General features: G+C 46.1%; 1 protein-coding gene across 1 annotated transcript in view; it reads left to right on the top strand.

Moving 5' to 3' along the window:
* The window catches only part of MPL (MPL proto-oncogene, thrombopoietin receptor), a 285,621-nt gene extending 263,205 nt beyond the window's left edge, over positions 1 to 22,416 (top strand). The window contains exon 12 of the mRNA XM_078673533.1: positions 19,413 to 22,416. Coding sequence (XP_078529659.1) covers positions 19,413 to 19,988 — 576 coding nt within the window. The 3' untranslated portion in view covers positions 19,989 to 22,416. The remainder of the gene's footprint in view (positions 1 to 19,412) is intronic.
* Positions 22,417 to 22,881: the final 465 nt, after the last annotated feature.

Genomic DNA, 22,881 nt, shown 5'->3' with positions numbered 1-22,881 from the left:
TACAGTCTCCTCCTGGTACAGTGCTCTGTTTGTGTCAGCCTGTGTGTGGAGTACATCACTCTCCTGCTGGTACAGTGCCCTGTCTGTGTCAGCCTGTGTGTGGTATGTCTGTTCCCATGACGCACAGGGTCAGACTGATTTGCATATAGCCATGTCTGAACTGTGGTGGCAGAGTGGGCTAAAGAACGGTGATGAATTAAACCCAGATCTTTTGACTGGGTGTGAGTGTTTGATTGGTTCAGATGCTCCGTCTATTACCACCCCCTTTTGTACCGCTTTTGGCCGCCATAAGTGTGGCAGGGTATGCTCAGACGTGAGTCCCTTGCTCACTTTGCCACAGGATTTAAGCAAGCCGGGCTGAAGACGGCTGTAATGCCAGAAACCGGTCCTTGGAAGCTTGTTTCCGGTCCAGGGAAGGCATGGCTTGGAAGTTCGGGCTGGACTGTTCCCATGAGGCACAGGGTCAGACTGATTTGCATATAGCCATGTCTGAACTGGGGTGGCGGAGTGGGCTAAAGAACGGTGATGGATTAAACCCAGATCTTTTGACTGGGTGTGAGTGTTTGATTGGTTCAGGTGGTCCGTCCATTGCCACCCCCTTTTGTACCGCTTTTGACCGCCATAAGTGTGGCAGGGTATGCTCAGACATGAGTCCCTTGCTCACTTTGCCACTGGATTCAAGCAAGCCGGGCTGAAGACGGCTGTAATGCCAGAAACCGGTCCTCGGAAGCTTGTTTCCGGTCCAGGGAAGGCATGGCTTGGCAGTTCGGGCTGGACTGTTCACATGAGGCACAGGGTCAGACTGATTTGCATATAGCCATGTCTGAACTGGGGTGGCAGAGTGGGCTAAAGAACGGTGATGGATTAAACACAGATCTTTTGACTGGGTGTGAGTGTTTGATTGGTTCAGATGCTCCGTCCATTACCACCCCCTTTTGTGGTATAGTACAGCCTCCTCCTGGTACAGTGTCCTGTCTGTTTCAGCCTGTGTGTGGTGTAGTACAGCCTCCTCCTGGAACAGTGCTCTGTCTGTGTCCGCCTGTGTGTGGTATAGTACATTCTCCTCCTGGTACAGTGTCCTGTCTGTTTCAGCCTGTGTGTGGTATAATACAGCTTCCTCCTTGAACAGTGCTCTGTCTGTGTCAGCCGGTGTGTGTGGAGTACATCTCTCTCCTCCTGGTACAGTGCTCTGTCTGTGTCACCCTCTGTGTGGTATAGAAGAGCCTCCTCCTTATTTTTATTTATTTATTTTGAAAGTTTTGTATAGCGCGAACAAGATCTTCGCAGATATCAGAGCGCTTTACAGAGGAGGGGAGCATGTATACGCAGATACATCAATCATGTTAACAGTACATTGAAGTGATATCATAAAACAATCAAGTAAATCAATTTAAAAGTCAAGAATAACAAATATAAGGGTTCGAACAATTAGTACAGATAAGTATCGAGTCTTTGTAGTTATTCCTCAGTAGTCGTTCAAGTGTATTTAGACATGAGGATCGCTTTTACTTCTCTCTTGAAAAGTATGGTAGAGGTGATAAGCCTTGTTTCAGGGGGGAGCGAGTTCCAAATCCTGGGAGCCATTCCTGAGAAAGAGCGTTTAAAGGTTTTTTCCTTGCGGAATCTTTTAGGCTTTAGCAAAAGGTTGTTTGTGCCTCTAGTGTTTCTGGAGCATCCAGAAATCGTCAGCTTCTGAGCGAGGTATCTAGGTGAGCTCAGGTGGACAGCCTTGTGGGTCAGACAAGCTATTTTCAGGTGTATTCTGGCTTCAAACGGCAGCCAGTTCAATGATTTGAAGTCAGGGGAAATGTGTGAGTGTTTTTTTGATCCAGTGATAAGTCTCGCTGCGGCGTTTAGAGAGGCTCTTATGGGTGCCGTAGTCGCTAGGGGGAGGCCGCAGAGGGCGGTGCTGCCATATTCTATCCGAGGTATGACTAGTGATTGTACCGCAGTCTGGAAGTCTTTGGCTGGAAGGAAAGGTTTAAGTTTCCTAAGGGTGTTGATTTGGTAGTTTGCTCCCTTAGTTGCTTTGTTGATGTGTTCCTGCATGCTGAGATTGGTGTCAAGTGTTATGCCCAAAGATTTCGCTGAGTCCACGATGGTGGGTTGGACATTGAGCGCCGTTAGGTCTTTAAGCCACATTTGTGCGGTAGTGATCTTCGCTGGAGGTGAGATCAGAAGGAACTCTGTTTTTAGGGCATTGAGTTTGAGATGATTAGTGGCCAACCAAGATTGGGTGCTTCTGATCGTTGAGTTCAGGAGTGTGATGTCTTTGGGTGATTGCAGTTTGAGATAAAGTTGGGTGTCATCAGCATACATGTGGAAGTGTACATTAGATTCTTGCAGCAAGGTTGTGAGAGGTTCCATAACTAGGTTGAACAAAGTTGGGGATAGGGAGGATCCTTGTGGTACGCCTAGCGATACGGGTCTTGGAGCGGACATCAAGTTGTTGCTCTTGAATTTCTGCGATCTGTTTTGCAAAAAGGAAGTGAACCATTTGAGCACAGTTCCAGATAGGCCCATTCTTGTGTTTAATAGTTCGAGTAAGCTCTCATGTTTGACGGTGTCAAATGCGGAGGAGAGATCAAGGAGGATGAGGAGGCAGGTATCGTTATGGTCTAGGATTTGGAGGGCGTCGTCGATTATGTGAATCATGGCAGTTTCCGTACTGTGATTAGCTCGGAAGCCTGATTGATGAGAGTTGAGAAGATCAAATTGAGTAATGTGTTTAGTCAATTGTATTTGTGCGCATTTTTCCAGCAGTTTGGCCAGAGTCGGAATGTTGGTAATGGGACGGTAGTTGTTTAGGTCAGAGGGGTCGGCTGTAGGTTTCTTTAGCAAAGGTGTTACTTGTCCAACTTTGAGGGAGTCGGGGATGATCCCTTGTTGCAGTGAGCTGTTGATAATTTTGGTCCAGAGTGGAAGGAGCGCCGGGGTAAGGACCTTGACAGCGTTAGCAGGAAGGGGGTCCGTGAGGTGATTGGATGGTTTCAGAGTGCTGAGCAGTTTGCCAATTTCTTCTTCCGTGTAGGTGACAAAGGTTGACCAGGTTGCATTGTTTTTTGGTTTAGTGGGTGTTATGCGGTGGGGTTTGGGATAGAGGCTTGCGTCCATAAGGAGATCATTCTTTATGTTGTCAGTTTTTTGGTTAAAGAAAGAGGCGAAGTCTTCGCAGGAGGGAGCTTTGCATATAGTGTTGAGAGGTTGGGGTTGTTCTTTGGTTTGTGTTCGGATAAGCTCAAACAGCTTTCTCGGACGATTTTTGGCTTGGTCGAGCTGACGGCTGAAGAAGTCTGATTTTGATCGTTTTATTTTCCTGAAGTAGGCATTTCTCTTTTTCTTCAGGTTTTTTAAGTTCAGTGCAGAGGGAGCTGATCTCCAGGAGCGCTCTGCCATTCGCATGGCGCGTCTATCGTCATTGAGACTCCCGTCGTACCAGGGATTGGAGATTTTTGTGGTGGCTTTTTTTAGCTGCAAGGGTGCGACTTCATCAATTATTGCGGTCATATTGTTAAGATAGTGATCAGTCAGGGATTGGACGTCCTTAACGCCAGCCGGAGGAAGTAGTAAGTTGCAGCTGTTTGGGGGCAGAGAGTTTGAGTTTAGTTTTTTCATGTCTCTTTTCCAGACTTTGGGCCCGGCGGATTGAATAGGGTTAAATTTAACTTTTTCATTGATGAAGAACGTGATAATATGATGGTCCGACCAGTCACAGGGTTGGATAGATTCGAGTTGGATAGAGGCCTGTTTGGAGATGATAAGGTCAAGGGTAGAGCCTTTCTTGTGTGTTGGACTGTTACAAATTTGTGTAAGGTCTAGGGCGTTAAGGAAATTCTTCAGGCCTTTTACCACCGCATCATTATGATCGTTCCAGTGGAGGTTGAAGTCCCCAAGGTATATTTGTGTGAGTTGCCGCCCTGAGTTGGTTGAGATCATGTCCATGATTTGTTGGGAGAAGGTGAGGTTGTCACCGGGTGGGTGGTAAACGCCGTGAAGGGTGCAGATCGGTTTGCCCTCACTGATAATATCTAGGCTGATGTATTCACAGGACGTTGGGGAGGGTAGGGGAGGGGAAGGTACTTTCAGGACAGAGAGGTTGCTCCTGTATATAACTGCGATTCCGCCACCTTTTTTATTGCCAGACCTGTCAAGTCTAGTGATTTGGTAGTTGGGGGGAACCAGAATGTCCATTATAGGTGTAGAAGATTCTGTTAGCCAAGTTTCAGTCAGGATGATTAAGTCAAGATCCAATTTTAGGATGAGATCGGCGATAGCGGCGGAGTGTCTAGCGGCTGATCTGCAGTTTAGGAGAGTGCATTTGAGACGGGGTGTGTCAAGGGTGGAAGGATGTTCTGGAGCGAGGGGGACTTTACTCAGGTTACTGTGGATAGCGACTCTGTTGTTCAGTGTGGGGGGTCTAAGGGGGTTGGAGTGAATCGTAGGTATGGCAGTGAGAGTGTCGGGTGTGTTGCTAAGGGGAGCTGCGTCATAGGAGCGGAGGAGGATGATTGTGTCTAGGTCCGAGAGAGGGTTGCAGGAGCGATGGGGGCGGTTTTCACGATTGAGAGCAGGGATTGAGGTCCAGTGCGGTGGGGGTCGAGTGCGAGAGTTCGCCGCCCGGGTGGGGGACCAGTTGGGAGGGGAAGTGATGGTGGAGACGCGTGAGTGATGTCTGGGGTGTGTTCTGAGCAGTTGTTTGATGATGTGAATGTCTTGTTTGATCTGGTGGAGGGTGTTGGGTGGGGGGTGGCTGGAGTGTGATAGACAGAGTAGTTGTTGTTTGATGATGTGCATGTCTTCTTTGAGTTGAAGGAGTGAGGCCGTAATGTGGTCCGCAGTGGGACATGTGTTGGAGGTGGGGGTGGGAGGGTCAGGCGTGGATGACATAGGGGAAAGGTTGGTGGTGCGGATGAGAGTATTGGTGGTGGGCGTAGAGTGCAGGGTGGAGGATGTGCACTTATTAGTGGTGGCGGGGGTGGGGGTTGGGTAGTGGGGGGTGAGCCTGGGAGGGGAGTGGGATTGTAGATGGGGTCGAGTTGAGTTGAAGGGGGTGGCGTGTTCTGTGTGATTGGTTAGTGGGAGGAAGTGGGGGCTGAGAATGGGTGGGGGTAAAGGGTGGGGTTTGCCTTTGTGTGTGTCGGTCTGATGTTGATCTAGAATAGGCCTGTTGCGGGAGGGATCTGTGGCATCAGGGGTGAGAGGGACGGGGATGAGAGGAACGGGGATGAGGGCTGGTGTGTAGGTGGAAGGGGTGGGGTGGTTGTTGTAAGAGGGAGAGAGATCTATGTCTGTGCTTGAGGGATGTGGGGTATCTACGGTAGGTGGGATGAGGGCTGGTGTGTAGGTGGAAGGGGTGGGGTGGTTGTTGTAAGAGGGAGAGAGATCTATGTCTGTGCTTGAGGGATGTGGGGTATCTACGGTAGGTGGGAGAATGACTAAGGTGCCGGGAGTAAAGGGGTGGTGCATGTCTTTTTGGGTGGGGGCTATGGTATCAGGGGTGGTGAAGGGGATGAGGGCTGGAGTGTGGGGGGAAGGGGTGAGGCGGTTGGTGTAAGAGGGTAAGTAATCTATGTCTGTGCTCGACGGGAGGAAGGTAGATACGGTAGATGTGTGAGACACTGGGGTGTCGGGAGTAGAGAAGAGGTGCATGTTGTTTTGGGGTTGGGCTGGGTTAGAATGAATGTGGTTTGAGGCTGTGGTGTCAGGGGTGACGGGAATGGGTGTGGTATGGGAGGGTGACAAGGTGAGGTTGTAGGGGGGGGAGAGGGTAGATGGGTGAGTGACTGGGGTGTCGGGAGTAAAGGAGAGGTGCATGTTATTTTGGGGTTGGGCTGGGTTAGAATGAATGTGGTTTGAGGCTGTGGTGTCAGGGGTGACGGGAGTGGGTGTGGTATGGGAGGGTGACAAGGTGAGGTTGTAGGAGGGGGAGAGGGTGCCGCTGGAATGTGTGTGTGAGGGATCTATGTCTGTAAATGTGGAGAGCGAGGTAGCTACATTGGGTGGGTGAATGTCTAAGGTGCAGGGGGTGGAGAGAAGGTGCGTGTCGATTTGTGGTTGAGCTAGGTTAGAAGTGTTGTGGTTGGGGGCTGTGAATTCAGGGGTGATAGGCCTGCGGGTGCTATGAGTGGGGGTCCGATGACTGGCGAGGTGCTGTTTGAACGTGGGGAACAGGTTGTCTAGTAGTTCCAGGTTCTTGTCAGTGGATTGAATTAGGATAATTCCGTTATTGTATATAGTTATGGTTGTTTTGCCCGGGAAGAGTTGTGATGGAGTGATGGAGAGTTTTAGGCCATGCGCGAAATTCCTGGAGGTGGCGACGGTGAGTAAGGTGCGGAATGTGTTTCTCCATTGGGCTCTGCGTGTGGTGTGGAAGATAATATCAATGTTCAGTGAACCATTGACTGGTGAGAAGTAGGTGTCTGCACAAGGAGTTTCCGGGTGGGACCTCAGGAGGTTGTGTTTAAAACGTTTAGCGGCTTTTTTGGTGAGTGAAGGTGGGTAGTTGATTTTGTATGTGTGGTTGCCGATAGGTTCCATAATGGGAGGACAATCTAGGTAGGTGTAGGAGGGAGGGTGTAGGGGGGAGGGTGCACTGTCCTAAACAGTTGCAAGGGCCTAAAGTGATACTAGTGCGTGCACATTAATGTTATGCGCAGAGTACCGCTGCAGACAATAATAGTGAGATAATTGGGAGCGACACTAGTGCGCGTACTTGAGGTAGTAATTGGTACATACAGGATTGACTGACACTAGTGCGTTGGCAAGGTATTTGAGGTAGTACTCGGTGCACACAAGATTAACACTTGAGATGGGTGTGAGTTGCACAAGTATAGGGTGCGCAATAAGGATATAAGGGTGCAGAAAAATGCAAGCAGATAACACATATGCGGTAGTAGTCAGTGTATACGGGAAGGGACAATGTATGTGCATGTTACATCAGTGACAGGTCTATGTGAGAACAACGATAATACAATTTAGGTATAGGAGTGAGGGGTGACAATATTGAGTAGTCAAAAACTGCGTACGGTACAGGAGTCTGTGGCAGAATATCATTGCACACACAACTTATATGAACCAACAAGTGACATTAGTGTTCAGCAACGAAAAATGTATAAGGTATAAAATGTGAAATGTAGCACTGAGAAAAATACTTGAATAAAGTAAACTAGCTGTGCAGACCATAAAGAATATCTAAATCGAAGGTGCCAATAGTGAGTTAGTCAAAAATCTAAAATAATATGAAGGTACAGTGAGTCTGCGCCAGGGTACCCTTGCACGTACCACTTATATGAACCAGCAAGTGACATTAGTGAGCAGCAACGAAAAATATATGAGATATAAAATATGAAATGTAGCACTGAGAAAAATACATGAATAAAATAAACTGTGCAGACCATAAAGAATAACTCAATCGAGGGTGCCAATAGTGAGTAGTCAAAAATAAGTAGGATACAGTGACAGAATACAATTGCACACATAGATTTAGATGACACAGATTAAATGGCACAGCAGGTGGTATTAGCGAGCAGCAAAAGAAAAAGAGAAATGTATGAGGTAACAAACGGTGCAATACCGTTGACGATAAAGTGGGACGTGCAGACTACAGTTAGGAATATATAGAGTATAATGCTTTTGTAAGAGGCAGAAATATATGGGTATCAATTGCGTTTGCACTTGGTGCAGAAAAAGTGAAGTGTGCTGGAAACAGTTAAGGAATATAGTAAAACATATCACTGCGGCCAGGAAAATAGGAAGTACCAGTCGGTGCATTAGCTACAAGTAGCCCTTAGACTAAGCAGGCCACCTCAGTGGATGACTAGCCCAAGATGGTCGTCCGAGTATCCTATATGGAGACAAGCTTCCCTTGTAGTAGTCCTTTGTCTGTTGTGGATGTCTTTTTTGAGAGTTTTGTTTCCCTTTCTCTCCTCTGGGGCCGATCTGGTTAGTCCCTCATCTATGTTCGTTGGTGGGGAGGAGAGAGAACATCTCCAGTGTTGCAGGGAGGAGAGGAGAGCGTCTTATCTCTTTTTTGGTAACCCTTGCCCCTTTGGAATGTAGCCTCATGGACGTCTGGTGGGCAGTGGAGGCGATTTATCGCTCTTCTTTATGGCCCCCGCCATTTTAGTTGGTGAAGAGAGCAGGAACGCTTTGTCCGGAGAGATAAGATCTTGCAGGCATAGAGACTTGCATGTAAGGACCCCTGTAGTGGTCGGTTTTGCACATTCAATATAATTGTTTGCGTGCAAAAACCTTCACGAGTCTCGAGTTCGTCATGCCTACATTGGAGTTCTCACTGTCGAGTTCTCACTGCCTACATTGGAGGGGGGGAGGGGGTGACGGGGTGCATCCAGCTGAGGGGTTCGCTAGCTAATTCCGCGTTGACCCCGAGAGAACCCCCGGGAATGAGGTCGCTCTCCCTTCTCTTCACTTTGCCTCCCCTCGCTTTGCCCCCCCTCTGTACAATATACAGCTCACCTTCCTCCAAATGTCGCCGCGTTGTGCAGATTCAGTCCGGGGCAGGATTTAGGCGCCGCGCAGGACAGCCCGGCACCCTGCTTGAGCGGGGGCACCAGCGCTCCTGGCACAGTGTCCTGTCTCTGTCAGCCTGCGTGTGGTATGGAAGAGTCTCCTCCTGGTACAGTGCTCTGTCTGTGTCCGCCTGTATGTGGTATAGAAGAGCCTCCTCCTGGTACAGTGCTGGATTTCTTTTCCCATAAGTCATAATGTCACTATCCTGTTGGGTTCAGTCAAAAGTTTTAGTAATTTAAACCTGAGCTCAACCTTTGGTAGCCAAGGCACAGAGCAGAGAGGCTTCTTGTAGTAATTACCCAACTTTGTTTGTGTAATCCAGATAAGTGTATTTCAAGTCGACATCCCCAGCAAAGCAGCTCCTCACACGACGCTGTCTCCACAGTAATGCAGCATACTCAGAACACTGAGAATTGGACAATCTAAGTTCTTTCTGGACATTCAAGCTCACACACTAATCTCTTGGTAATATGAAAATTAACTCTACATATCTTTTCTCCTAAGAAAATAACAAAAGGAAATAAAACATACATTACCTAACAATTAACAACAATGCAAGGGCACAAAGAAATACGTTTAAAAAGATGACATTACCAAAAGTGACAGTTACCCCAGCTGCCCAATCAATTTGCAAAACATTTCCAACACTCATACAGTATCATTTACTAACACAACTACATTACGCCTCACTTCAACGACCTTGAATGGAGTGGAAAATTTACTATCTCCCTTTATTACCATACCACATTTATTTGTAACAGTCCAATCACCAACCACAATGTGGATTCTTTCACACCTTTCCTTGTGTTGTAATATTCTTCTACACACTACTGCCTTACTGTAACACCAGCTTTAATAGCTTGATGGTCTACCCACAAACGATCTTTGACAACCAACCAACCAGGATTCTCTTTCCTCCCTGGTTTTCTATCCTTCAGAGAAACAAAAGGTGAAACACTAGTAAAAGCATGAGGAGTAGTTCTTCAACTCCTCCTTCCAAGATAATCCATTGGCCAAGGACAATTGTTTGTTGTCCATGATTAAACGGTTGATTCTCTCAACCATTCTGTTAGCTTGTGGTCTGAACAAAGCTACTCTGTCATGAACAATTCCCCACTCTTCCATAAACTCCTTCATTTGTCTTTAAACAAACTGTACCCCATTGTCTGATACAATAGTTTTCGGCACCAACTCTTCCAAAAAAACCTTCTTCTAAAAATGTCATCACAGCTTTGGTGTTATTTACTCCCATAGGTTTATACACAAACCACTTAGTATGGTAATCAACAAGTATAATGATAAACCCATTTTGACTTCCCAGCTTATTTATATGACCCAGGAAGTCTATTGCTAACCTTTCCCAAGGCCTAGCTGGTATCTCAATACACTTAAGTGGTGGTTCGCTTAACGTTTTTCCTTTATCACTGTTTGCACATGCATAGCAGTACTTAACAACATCCTCAACCATACCATCCAATTTAGGCCACCAATATGTTTGTCCTATCCTCCTCTTTGTCATATTCCTCCCAGGCTGTCCTTCATGTGCTAGTTCCAAAATGTGATGCCAAAGTCCCACAGGAGGTACAATGTGACTCCTCCTCATCATCTTGTTGTCTAGGATGCTCAACTCTTCTCTAACAATCCAATATTTGTTTATCAGCTCATCACAACTCACAACAGATTGCCCACCATCTCTAATATACTCCTTTACTCTTCTTAATTCCAAATCCTCATCCGTGGCAGCATCCCATACTTCTTTCTTTAATGCCACACATTCATGGACCCTGAACTCATCGCTCACCTCAGCTTCAGGATTTTTCATTTCAACCTTTTGACTTTTGGTAGGTAACCGAGACAGGCAATCTGCTACTACATTTTTATACCTTTCAAGTATTCCATCTCAAAATTATAGTCTAAAACAGATCAAATCCATCTCGAAATCCTAGGAGTAACTCCACCTTCTAACCCTCTGTACCCTTGAACTAATGCACTAGTGGCTTATGGTCTGTGAAAGGCAAACACCAAAGAAAATACTTGAAATGTTTAATTCCCCAAGAAAGGCTTTTCTTTCAATTACTGAGTAAGATCTCTCAGCACCTTGCAATCTCCTGGATGCAGATCCAATAATTATTTTCTGTCGATCAACAACTTGAGCCAACACTGCTCCCAGTACGACACCACTGGCATCTGTGGTCAAGTAAGTTTTCCCAGTGACTTCAAAGTGGCCTAGGAAAGGAGCCCCGATTATACTTTCTTTGATTTTCTTGAACGCATCCTTACGAGCATCATTCCACACAAATACTACATCCTTTTCCATCAATAACCTTAGAGGCTCCACTAATTCCGTGAAGTTCTTTTCCAAACTTTGAACAATATTCGGCCAACCCAAGGAAGGACTTCAATCGATCTTGCTTTCCGGGCAAGGTGAATCTCATATTCCTTGAACAATGCCTTGGGTTGTATGCCATCACATGATATCACATGTCCCAAATATATAATATTTTTTTCCCTAAATTGACACTTTTGACGTTTAACCCATATTGCACCAAACGCTTAATTACTTCTTCTAACAATTCGTCACGGTTTGATTCATTTATTTGAGCTATCATGGTATCATCCTGAAAATACCAGACATTTTCTAACCCTTCAAATATTTTCATCATCACCCTTTGAAGAACTGCTGACGCAGATGCCAGTCCAAACGGCATGTGCAAATAACGAAATGTCCCTAACGGGTGACGAAGGATGTCAGATGTCTGGAATCCTTATGCAGACTGATTTGATGGTACCCTGCTGTCATATCGACAACGGTAAAAACTTTCCCTCCTGAAATGGCTGACAACATTTCAGAAATATTGGGGAGTGGTTGTCTGTCAACCCAAATATTTCGATTCAGATCTCTTAAGTCTATGCATAACCTGATATTACCACCCTCCTTAGGAGCTACGACAATTGGAGCCAACCATTCAGATGATTCGATAGGCTTTATTATTCCCTGGCTTAATCATTTGTCCAATTCTTTTTGCAAAGGTTCCCTCATCATAAGAGGCACATTGCGTACCTTATGTACAACGGGATTGCTCCTTTTTTAAGGATGATTTTATGACAGAATCCTTTCAATAGACCCAAGTCATCACTGAGAACATGAGGAAATTTCTTCACTACTCATTTATCAAATTTATCCACAGAGTTTACACTATGCGGTTACGGTAATGATACTATGACAAGGTCTCCTGCATTAGGATTTAACATAATGCCCAAATCTTTCTGATGACGCCATCCCAAAAGATTAGAGCCATAATCAGCTAAATACACATGTCCATACACTATTTGTCCCTTGAAAGAGATGTTTATCCATCTTACTGCTAGAATTCCTATTTTCTTCCCACCATAACCTACTGCTTTTATATCAGGTTTGGACCAATCATCATATAGTTCTTTAGATAACATATCTTTTGACACCAAGGCGTACATACTCCCTAAGTCAAACAACATTTTCACATGCAAATCATCTAAACCTTCAATACAATGTGGTTTCTCCAGTTTCCCTTCACTCTTTCTTTTCTTGCACCATTGAATTTCTTGCCATGAATGACATCATTGGAAACAGAGCATTCTTCATCATAAATAGGTAAGAATATTTCAGTCATACTTTTGCATACTTCCTCAATTTCTTTAACACTACTTTGTTTATATCCTGTTCTACACATTTTGGAAAAATTACCTTTTCTCCCACAGTTACGGCATACAACTCCTCTTGCTGCACATTTAAAGCTTGTTGCAATATGTCCAGGGGCCCCAAAACGAAAACATTTTATTTCCCTTGTAATAATATCTTTATTTCCACCATTGTCTACTGCATTTTTCTTTACTCCTCCAGTGTCGTTCTTTGTAAGATCCTTTAAAGATGTTTTTTGAACTTCAGAAATAGGAGTACTTTCTTTTCCAACCTTCCCAATCTTAGTTTCAACTTTCGACGATGTATCCAATTCCTTTAATCACTTCGAGTCTTGCACCATGCCCTTGACAACTTGAATAGTTCCTTCAAGATATAGATCTTTTAGCAACTTTTCTCTCACCCTTTTATCATTTGTGCATCTCACAACTTGATCCCTAATGAGAGAGTCACTTAAGTTCTCAAATTTACACGTTAGGGACAACCCACGTAAAGCTGCTATGTCTTCCTTCAAACAATTGTGCTTGTGTAAAAAATGTATGTTGTTCCATTACAATATTAATTTTAGTAACAAATCTTATATCAAGCATTATATTAGACATTTCGTACACATTGTTAGGTTGTCCATTTTCCATAACCAGGAAATCTCTGGTAAATTCTCATATAGTCTCCTTCCCTCAACTCCCAGATGGTCTAGTGATATAGCTTGGCGGCTAACATGTCCATACCTCTCACCACGAATAGCCAATATATAAGTGAAGAATAGTTTTTTCCATTGTTCACAGGGAACGGGTGGAGACCCTGGAGTAGCCAAAAACGTTGTCGGAGAAGCCATGGCTTGGTCAGACATGTTCGCTGGAAAAAAAAAAAAAGACTAAAATAACCAACTAAAACAAGGGATTAAAACAATAAATCAAGGGATTAAAACAATAAATTAACAAAATAGACTAACACAATTAATTGATTAGAGTATTACTCCAATTCTTCTGTGAATTAATTTTTGTATTTCGTTTTTTTTCCTTTTTCTGCTCTTCTTATTATAGTTTCTTCCATGTCTATAGCATTTGTCTTGTCTTTATTTTTATAATGTTCCATTCAGACGTGGGAGAGATCAGAGCATAAACTGGAAAATTGAACTTAGAATCTCAGACTATATACAACACCAACAGAATTTTTACTTCGTAGTATACTCCCATCAAAAGTCTTTCTGTAAGAACAATAATAAAAACTTTACTTGTGGCTTGCACTTGAAATCTGGCAGCTCACGGTATAATCACTATTGTTCTTGTGATGTGCCTTTAATATCTTCACACGCTCATGGACAGCGTGCCTTGCAAATCTTCACAGTGCTCACAGTACTCTTGACTAGTGACGCTCGCGTTTTAATAATGGCAATTAAGTGCTCTCAGCGCTTCAGTACAGACACCGGTGAATTGTCAGTAGCTGACGCCTGTGCTTGAAATTGACTCCGTGCGCGTGTGTAATGGGGCGTGTGTAATCGATTCCTAATTACATTTAGTCTTCAGAACGTGCGCAGGCAGTACAAACATCTACAAACGCCCAACGGTGACCTTCAGAGACTTTCACGCCATACAAATTCAACTGTAAAGGAATGAAATTCGACACTTTCCCTTCAATACGGCAATGTCTATTAAATCCGCTCAGGCACGCAGCTTCCAAGTCTTTTAAAATCTTCTCAGGCACACATCGTTAAACAAGTTAAAAACGATCTTACCAGCATGTAGATTGTTCGTTTTGACACCATCTCATTTAGACCAGGGGTGAGGATATCCGTAGTCTGCCCCCATCGCCATAAAATGTAGTAATTACACAACTTCGTTTGTGTAATCCAGATAAGTTTATTTCAAGTTGACATCCTCAGCTTAGCAGCTCCTCACACAACGCTGCCTCCACAGTAATGCAGCATACTCAGAACATTGAGAATTAGGCAATCTAAGTTCTGTCTGGACATTCCAGCTCACCTACTAATCTCTTGGTAATATGATAATTAATTCTACGCTTCCCTAAAGAAAATGTGTAAATCATTTACAAGTACCAAACAGTTAAAAAGTCAAAAACACAATTCAATTTATAGAAAGTAGAGTACAATTTAATAAACAAGATGACACCAAAACAATACAAATTGGATAAGATGGGGTGGCAATAGGAATTTTAAAAGATTTAGGAGAAAAAGCGGCAGAAAAAGTAAAGTGGCAATCAGTAATCACTGCTCATGGGTGATCAGGACTTAGTCATGATTTTAGGCAGAACGCGATGGAGTGCGCGTCAAATAAACCAAACAGTTTCATCCTGGTCAAAGATCTCATATTTAGGACTTATTTAAGGGTGGGCTATAAATTCCACTCCAGCCAAATTCCGCCAATGGCCTCGTGGTGGAGTTTTTACTCGTGTGCGGATTGCCAACAGGAAGTTTGTGAGCAAGGATTGGTGCCCCCAGCCCAATTTGTGGGCGCTAGGAGGGCACCCGGCAAGTTTTTCTCAGTGTGGTCAGTCACGCGTAATCGCAACAGTTTGTGGTGAGAAAGTTGCTGCTCGAGTAGTAAATTGACTCAAGTGACAGCAAAACCAACTCAAGGTGTGTGCCCTCTAGCACGCAATCTGGTGCTGTTTGACCTGATTTTTCAGCATGGAGCAAGATTCCCATCACTAAAAACCGGCGCGTGTAATGCAATGTAACAATCTACACCCGTTCGCAGACCTTTGCAGAATCTGGCAGTTCTTGTCAAGGTTTATAAGCTTGACACACTGCTCCGTCAACATGACGGAACGGTTCATCAAACTTATTTTTCTTTACTTTCAAAAAGTAATTCTGGAAACTAACAATAACTGTCCCCCTCCTCATGAGACTATTCTCTCATGGCAAGGGGGAATTCGACAATTTTACTGCCCCTTATCTCTAGGGTTTTCCTGGCCGTGAAAACTGATCTGTATATCCACCCATCTAAATCAAGTGGGATGGCTAAAAGTGAGGCTCAAGTTCCCCTACTTCATCAGTCGTAACAACGGAAGAGACAGATTAGTCTCTGCCATGGGTACACCTATGGTCTGCCCGCATCTAAATTTGGCAGGCACACCATCATCTTGGTGATAAGGATACTCCCACACCATTACAATGTAGTTTCATTACTTCCAAGATTTAAATCAGTCCCCTAGACTCTATTTTGGAGCTCTGAATATTCTAGCAGGGTTACACTGCAGGCTATATCTGGGAAAGCCAGACTGAAGTCGGTTTGGCTTGCCGCAAGGGTCAACTGAGCAGGTTTCTTTTAGCACAAAAAGCTCCAAGCAGGACCAACTTATTTACTTATCCAGTGAGGCAACACCTTGAGCGTTTTGTCTTGGGTGGTTGGTCGCAGTCCTTTGGAATTCTGATAGTTGAAACTTCTTCTATATACCATCATTTAAGAGATGGTTGGGAAAGTCTAGCTAGACAGAGCCAAAGGTCTTAGTACCACAAGGAAAGCACATAGGTGTCGAAACTCTCTCCAGTAGAGGCTAATAGCAGGGTCTGGTCTAGGTCAGATGGGTACTTCAGCTTCAGGAAATTGGCCTCTTGTAGATTATTGTGCCCCTGTAGCCATACAGAAAGGCAGCCAACTGACCATTGGAGTCCACTTCTTTGTCCTGGGTACAAGTGGGAGCAGGTCCATTCCTTCAGGTCACCTCACAGGTTTCAAGCATCAGGTGCAGTATTTCTTCTGTTCTTCCACAGGTCCAGAAAGTGCTCTGAGTAACAGGTAGTGAGGTCCATTTTTAGACAGTTCAGCAGCCATTGAGTGTGGTGACGTGCGCTTTACAAAAATACACATGTTATGTTATTGTACACTCCCTAACCAATTGGGAAAAAGTTCCCAAGAACAACCCTACCCACTTTTACAGGACATTCTGTTTGCCTTATTGCAAACTATCCCAAAGTGCACTACTCTAAAGGAAAATCAAGATGGCACTGATCTTATGCTTTTGGAGGGAGCTTGTGTGCCAATCAGGGTTATATGTAGAGAAATTTGCAGAACCCTCCTCCTTATCTATATAAAATTGGTCTGGGACCCGTTCTCCGCTCACTGGGCTATTACTCAATTGGCTACCAAGGGCCTAAATAATAGAGGTTTCCCCTTCCTTAGTTATCCACTTATACTAAACAATGATTGTGCAGGCTGTTCATCTGTCTCTCTCAAGTTAATGAATTTTCTAGACCTTCCCCAGCTGCCTTTCCTGAGCTGATATGAATCACATGCCCACAGCTGGCCCAACCTGTCAACAGGTTTAAGCCATTTCGCTACTCCAGGAGCAGTTTTCACGCCTCATTAACATCAAACATTGAAATTCATCCCGTCAGGCTAGTCAAATTAGACACCAGCAGCTTCAGCCAGGGAAAAGGTAACTTTGCAAAAGTTAACTTTGCTAAATATTTATTAAAAATCAAATTTCACTAGTAAATAGTTTTTTAATAAATATAAAAAATTGTGTCTGAACTATTTCTCTATGATTTCCCAAAACTGAGATAGAAGAAAAAACAATTTAATCTGCGCACTAGTTTTCCTCACTCAATAGCCACACACCCCAATGTGAAAATACCTTTTGTGGGCTTGTCGTTGCAGGGACATGGTAAGATTACATTTCTACATGTACCACTTTTAAATACCATGGACCATACTTTTTGGCCTAGAAGGCCTACATAGGGGTGACTTATTAAATATATAAATGGAAGGGTTATTTTGCCAGTTCTGATGCTAGTTTGAACTGCAGTAATCAGACTCCTGTGGCCTGACGCTATATTTTCCTTGTTACACTAGTGGATGGCACAATAAGTGCTGCAGTCAACATGTATTTAACTTTCCATGCCATGGGTACAGTTTTTACACCATATACTATTGCCTTACAGGACAGTTCAATATGGCAGTCACCACAGATTAGATCATGTTTACATGTTTTAGGGATCAGAGCACAAACACTGGGCAATGGACTGACTGTCATCAACATCACAAAAAAGAGACCAGTGAATGAGCCTTCTCTGACTCCCCTTCTGATATCTTAAACTCACAAAAGAGAGAAGGCCGGTACAAAACAGGGCCAGGGATGAAAACCTGGGTTGAGATATAAGGTTCCTGTCCCCTGTGCTATATAATAGTCACTGCTAAACGAGAAACATAAGAGAGAAAGAAAATAGAAACATTTCTTAATACTGCCCTCACCCACTATGCAGTGGCATTCTTCATCATTGAGGTGATTGGGGATTTACATGAGTACTTGCAGTGGGGATTACCCCTCCTGTACATCCCCAATCATCTCAATATTTAATCCTGCCAAGGGGAACCAAGAATAAAGGTAATAGAAAGGTATCTCCTTAGACAGTTGTAATTTATCTTTTTTTCTGCACTTGAGATCCCTTCTCAAGAGAATATTCTTCCCTAACACTAAATTCCTTTTTCTACCTTCTATCTATCTCCCTCACCACTGTATATATACAAAAGAAAAGCACTCTGTCCAGTGTGTTGGTCCTCACCTGGATGTTTGCAGCGGCCTTATGATGAAGCATGCCACTGCATAGTGAGTGAGGGCAGTATTAAGACATTATAACCTTATAACTCAACCCTGGTATTCATCCCTGGCCCTGTTTTTCAATGGACTGACTGTCCCAGAGTGCAGAGTCTAAAAATAGCAATAAAATTAAGCAGAAAATAGAGATGACCAGGGAAAAAGTGGAATTTTCTTGCAGACGGCCTTTAGACACCTCCATCTGATCATTACAAATACCAGACAGCCCTCAATGTGCTTCTGACCATCCCCATCAATCCATAAACCATCTCTCTGATGTTCCCCAGAAACTCTGAGACTCCGCTCTGACAACCCTTCCCTGCAGGCACCCCTGCCCAGACTCTGATCTTGTCTTCTGACAGAACAAGTTGCCTTTAAGGTCACTCAACCACCAGTCATTGTATACTCACAACTGGTTCCTAGACAACCTTGGTCTCCCTAAGTGACGTTTATAGCTCTCCAAAGGGCCTTTGGCCATCTATAGATGGACATCAGACACTCCCATTTGAATTTATTAGAAGTCTGTGATGACGCTCGGAGACCATCGTTATGTACAGTATCCCTCAGCTAGGCTCTAAAAAATCTTTAGTCTTCCTTCAGACAGCATCATTCCATTCCGACATTCTCAGCCAACACTTAAATGTCCTGCTCCAGCCCTCAGAGATTCTCAGAATATCCCCAGTGACTTTAAGGCTCAGGCAGCCTTTGCCACCCCTCTTTAGCATTAGCTACCCTGGCCTGCCCTCACTGAAACCTTAAACATCCCTCCCTGGCCATTAAACTCCAGTAGATGACCCTCAGGGAACAATCTGGCTGTCCTTAGACACCCTTAGCTGGGCCTCCGGGACCACGATGCAGCCCTGGATACCATAAATCTCCTGTCTCCCCGACTCACTCCTAAAAACCCTCACTGGCTCTCAGTGCGTTCCTTCAACTCCTCCATTCGACTCTTAGGTATGACCAGCCATCCCTCAGCTTGTCTTCAGGCACCATAACTATGTTTTAACCACACGTCTGCTCTCAGATATCCTGGGCGTGCCCTTAGACAGCTCTAGTGTGTCCTCACTCTATGAGCATGGTCTCAGAGAACCCCATGCTGGCCTCACCTAATCTGCTCATTAAATGCTCCGAGTTGGCCTCAGAAACCCTTGTCCTCAAGAGTCTTTGAAGCCAAACATTTACATCCAGAACACCTTCAAGAGACCAATGAGTCACCCCAGCTGTTCCTTTCACTCCCTCAGCTTGTCCTTAGAGAGCCTCTGCCTTCAGGCATTATAACAAAGCCCTCAAAAGACCCATGATGTACCCTCAGAGAACTTCAAAAGTCTTCAGAGCTCACTGCAACACACAACCAGTTGGTCTATCCTTTAGATACCTTTATTTAGTCCCGAAGCACCCCTTTTGTTGGCCTCCATACACCATGGATCTGGTCCTTAACTGGAGGAAGTCTGCCCTTGCCCCTCCTCTAGCTACTCCATCGTGACCATGCTGTGCTGGCATATCACAGGCACTGCCCTGATGGGAAGTAATCTTGTTAGCTAGTAGCCCAGGTTGCCTCTGAATGAGCCACTTTCTTCTCCGATCTTCCATTTGTAATCAGCACAACCTTCAGATTTCACTTTTTCACCCAGGGATTATTTTTTCTCTGCAGCCCACTCAATCCTTCTATGAGAAGCCATCGGAAGACTTGCTTCTGCCTTGTCTGTTGGAAGTCCTCTCTGAGAAGAACCTGCCACTCAAAGGAGAGGACGACACCCCAGATGCTCAGCGTGGGAAGCTAACACAGAGCATGGCATGGCCGGTCACTGGCTCCCTCCCTGAGAACCCACCACTGTCAGAACCAGGCAGGCAGCACAGCCTTCAGCAGGACTATGTTGTACTTGCTCCCAGTGGTACTTCCACCAGACGATACGAGAACGAATACAGCAACGGTGCCCTGGCCCACACCTTGAACCTTGGGGTGCTGTTCCTCAGTATCCCCAGAAACCCTACTGAGTCAATAGAGGATTCTCAAGAGGGAAAGGACAGACATTACACCAGCTTCACCAGACCCTGGCCAGGGCAAGATGTCTACTATGAGCGCGAAGTGTACCACGAGCGTGTGGCGATCTGGGGAGTGTCTGACCCAGGAGAGCGGGAGGGCTGGACCCAGGAGCCCATGAACACAACAGACATCGCCAACCACTCCTACCTGCTGATGGCAGAGACCAGTAACTGGGGTCAATGATGGGGGTCAGAGTCTAGGTGCAAGGAGAGGTGCAAATAAAGGGGGCAGGGATGGGATGAATGTCTGGTGTCAATGTCTGGGGTTAAACTGCATTCAGTGCCAGGGTCACCTACTAATGGGTCTGGTGGCTAAGTGGACTAATGAGTCTACTGCAGGGTCCTGTGTTCGACCTCATGGTCACAAGTTCAAATCCCGGCGGTCTACTCAGCCTTTCCGTTGTTATTCAGCACCAAGAGGCCCTTCTGGGTGAACCTGCTCTTTACAAATACACATTTTATGTTATGCCGTTGACAAGGATCAATGCTTAGCATCAGTTTGTGGGTTTAGGGACTGGAGTCAGGGCCTAGTGTCAGAGAGAGCCGGAGGCTGGGGTCAGAAAGTGATGCGAATGAGTAGGGCGAGGGACTATGATCATTGGTTAGGGCCATGCACTGGGATCAGGGGCTTCAGTCAGTGCCTGGGGTAAGAGTGGGTCAGTCACTGGAGTCGGTGCCTCAGGTCAGAGACTGGTCAGTGCGTGGGGTCGAATTCGGGCAATAGCTGGGATCAGTGCCTCAAGTCAGAGACTGTGGTCAGTGCCTGCGGTCAAAGACGGACAATAGCTGGGGTCGGTGCCTCAAGTCAGACTCTGTGGTCAGTGCCTGAGGTCAAAGACAGGGTCAATGACTGGAGGCAGTGCCTGGTGTCAGCGACAGGGCCGGTCCTGGAGTCACAGACTGTGGTTACAGATGGCCAATGACTGGGGTCAGTGACTCAGATCAGAGACTGGAGTCGGGGTCCCAGGTTAGAGAGAGTCAGTGACTGGGGTCAGTGCCTTGGGTCAGAGACTGTGGTCAGTGCCTGGGGTCAGAGACAGGAACAGTGACTGGAGTCAGTGCCCGGAGTCAGCAACGGGGTAGGTCATAGGGTCACAGACTAGAGTTAGAGATGGCCAATGGCTGGGGTCAGTGCCGTGGGTCAGAGACTGGAGTTGGGCCCAGGGTCAGAGAGTCAGGGTCTGTGGTCAGTGCCAGGGGTTATCATCGACTGGGGTCAGTGCATGGGGTCAAAGACAGGGTCTTTCTGTGACTGAAGTCAGTGCCTGGAGTCAACGAAGGGGCAGGTCCTGGAGTTACAGACTGAGGTTAGAGAAGGCCAATGACTGGGGTCAGAGCCTCGGATCAGACTGGAGTCGAGGCACAGGATCAGTGAGAGTCAGTGCCTGAAGTCTGGAACGGGCAGGTCCTGGGGTCAGAAACTGGGAACAAGAACTCTGTTTAGGGACTGGAGTCAGTGTGTAAAGCCAGTTAAAGGCAGGTCCTAGGGTCACAGACTGGAGTCAGAGACAGGCAGGTCCTGGGGTCAGTACCTTGGCATAGAGACCGGGTCAGTGACTGGGGTCAATGCCTGGAGTCAGAGACAGGTAGATCCTGAGATCACAGACTGGAGTCAGAGACGGCAGGTCCTTGGGTCACAGACTGGAGTCAGAGATGGGCAGGTCCTGGGGTCACAGACTGGAGTCAGAGACGGGCAGGTCCTCAGGTTGGTGTCTGGAGTCAGAGACAGGCAGGTCCTGGGGTCACAGACTGGAGTCAGAGACGCGCAGGTCCCGGGGTCACAGACTAGAGTCAGAAATGGGCAGGTCCTGGGGTCAGTGCCTGGAGTTAGAGACAGGCAGGTCCTGGGGTCAGTGCCTTCAGTAAGAGATGGGCAGGTCCTGGGGTCAGAAACTGGGAACAAGTACTCTGTTTAGGGACTGGAGTCAGTGTGTGAAGCCAGTGAAAGGCAGGTCGTAGGGTCACAGACTGGAGTCAGAGACAGGCAGGTCCTGGGGTCAGTACCTTGGCGTAGAGACCGAGTCAGTAACTGGGGTCAGTGCCTGGAGTCAGAGACAGGTAGGTCCTGAGATCGCAGACTGGAGTCAGAGATGGCAGGTCCTGGGGTCAGTGCCTGGAGTCAGAGACGGCATGTCCTGACGGAAGTGCCTGGAGTCAGAGAAGGCAGGTCCTGGGGTCAGTGCCTGGAGTCAGAGATGGGCAGGTCCTGGGGTCACAGACTGGAGTCAGAGACGGGCAGGTCCTGAGGTTAGTGCCTGGAGTCATAGACGGGCAGGTCCTGGGGTCACAGACTGGAGTCAGAGACGGGCAGGTCCTGTGGTCACAGACTAGAGTCAGAGATGGGCAGGTCCTTGGGTCACAGACTGGAGTCAGAGACTGGAAGATGAGGGGGTTAGTGCCTGGAGAAAGAGACGATTCAGAAAAGGGGGTGGTGATGAACAGAGTGTCTGAATTAAGCAGACCACTCTTACCCAGTCCAAAGATCAGGGCTTGATCCATCACCGTTATTTATCTCACTGCCCCATCCCAGCTCAGAACCTGGCTATATGCAAATTAGTCTGTCCCTGGCCCAGTGCATCATGGGAACAGGGCAGACCAAACTACCAAGCCAATTCTTCACCAGAAAGGAGACAAGCTACCGGGGACCGGTTTCTGGCATTTCAGCCTCTTCGGCCCGGCTTGCTTGAATCCTGATGGAGCAGTGAGAAAGGGACTCATGTCTGAGTATACCCTGCCACACCTATAGTGGCCAAAAACGATTCAGAAAAGGGGGTGGTGATGAACAGAGTGTCTGAATTAAGCAGACCACTCTTACCCAGTCCAAAGATCAGGGCTTGATCCATCACCGTTATTTATCTCACTGCCCCATCCCAGCTCAGAACCTGGCTATATGCAAATTAGTCTGTCCCTGGCCCAGTGCATCATGGGAACAGGGCAGACCAAACTACCAAGCCAATTCTTCACCAGAAAGGAGACAAGCTACCGGGGACCGGTTTCTGGCATTTCAGCCTCTTCGGCCCGGCTTGCTTGAATCCTGATGGAGCAGTGAGAAAGGGACTCATGTCTGAGTATACCCT

This window comes from Lissotriton helveticus, chromosome 1_2, assembly GCF_964261635.1.
Source record: "Lissotriton helveticus chromosome 1_2, aLisHel1.1, whole genome shotgun sequence".
In the NCBI taxonomy this organism is placed as follows: Eukaryota; Metazoa; Chordata; class Amphibia; order Caudata; family Salamandridae; genus Lissotriton; species Lissotriton helveticus.
This window is presented reverse-complemented; position numbering and strand designations above follow the sequence as displayed.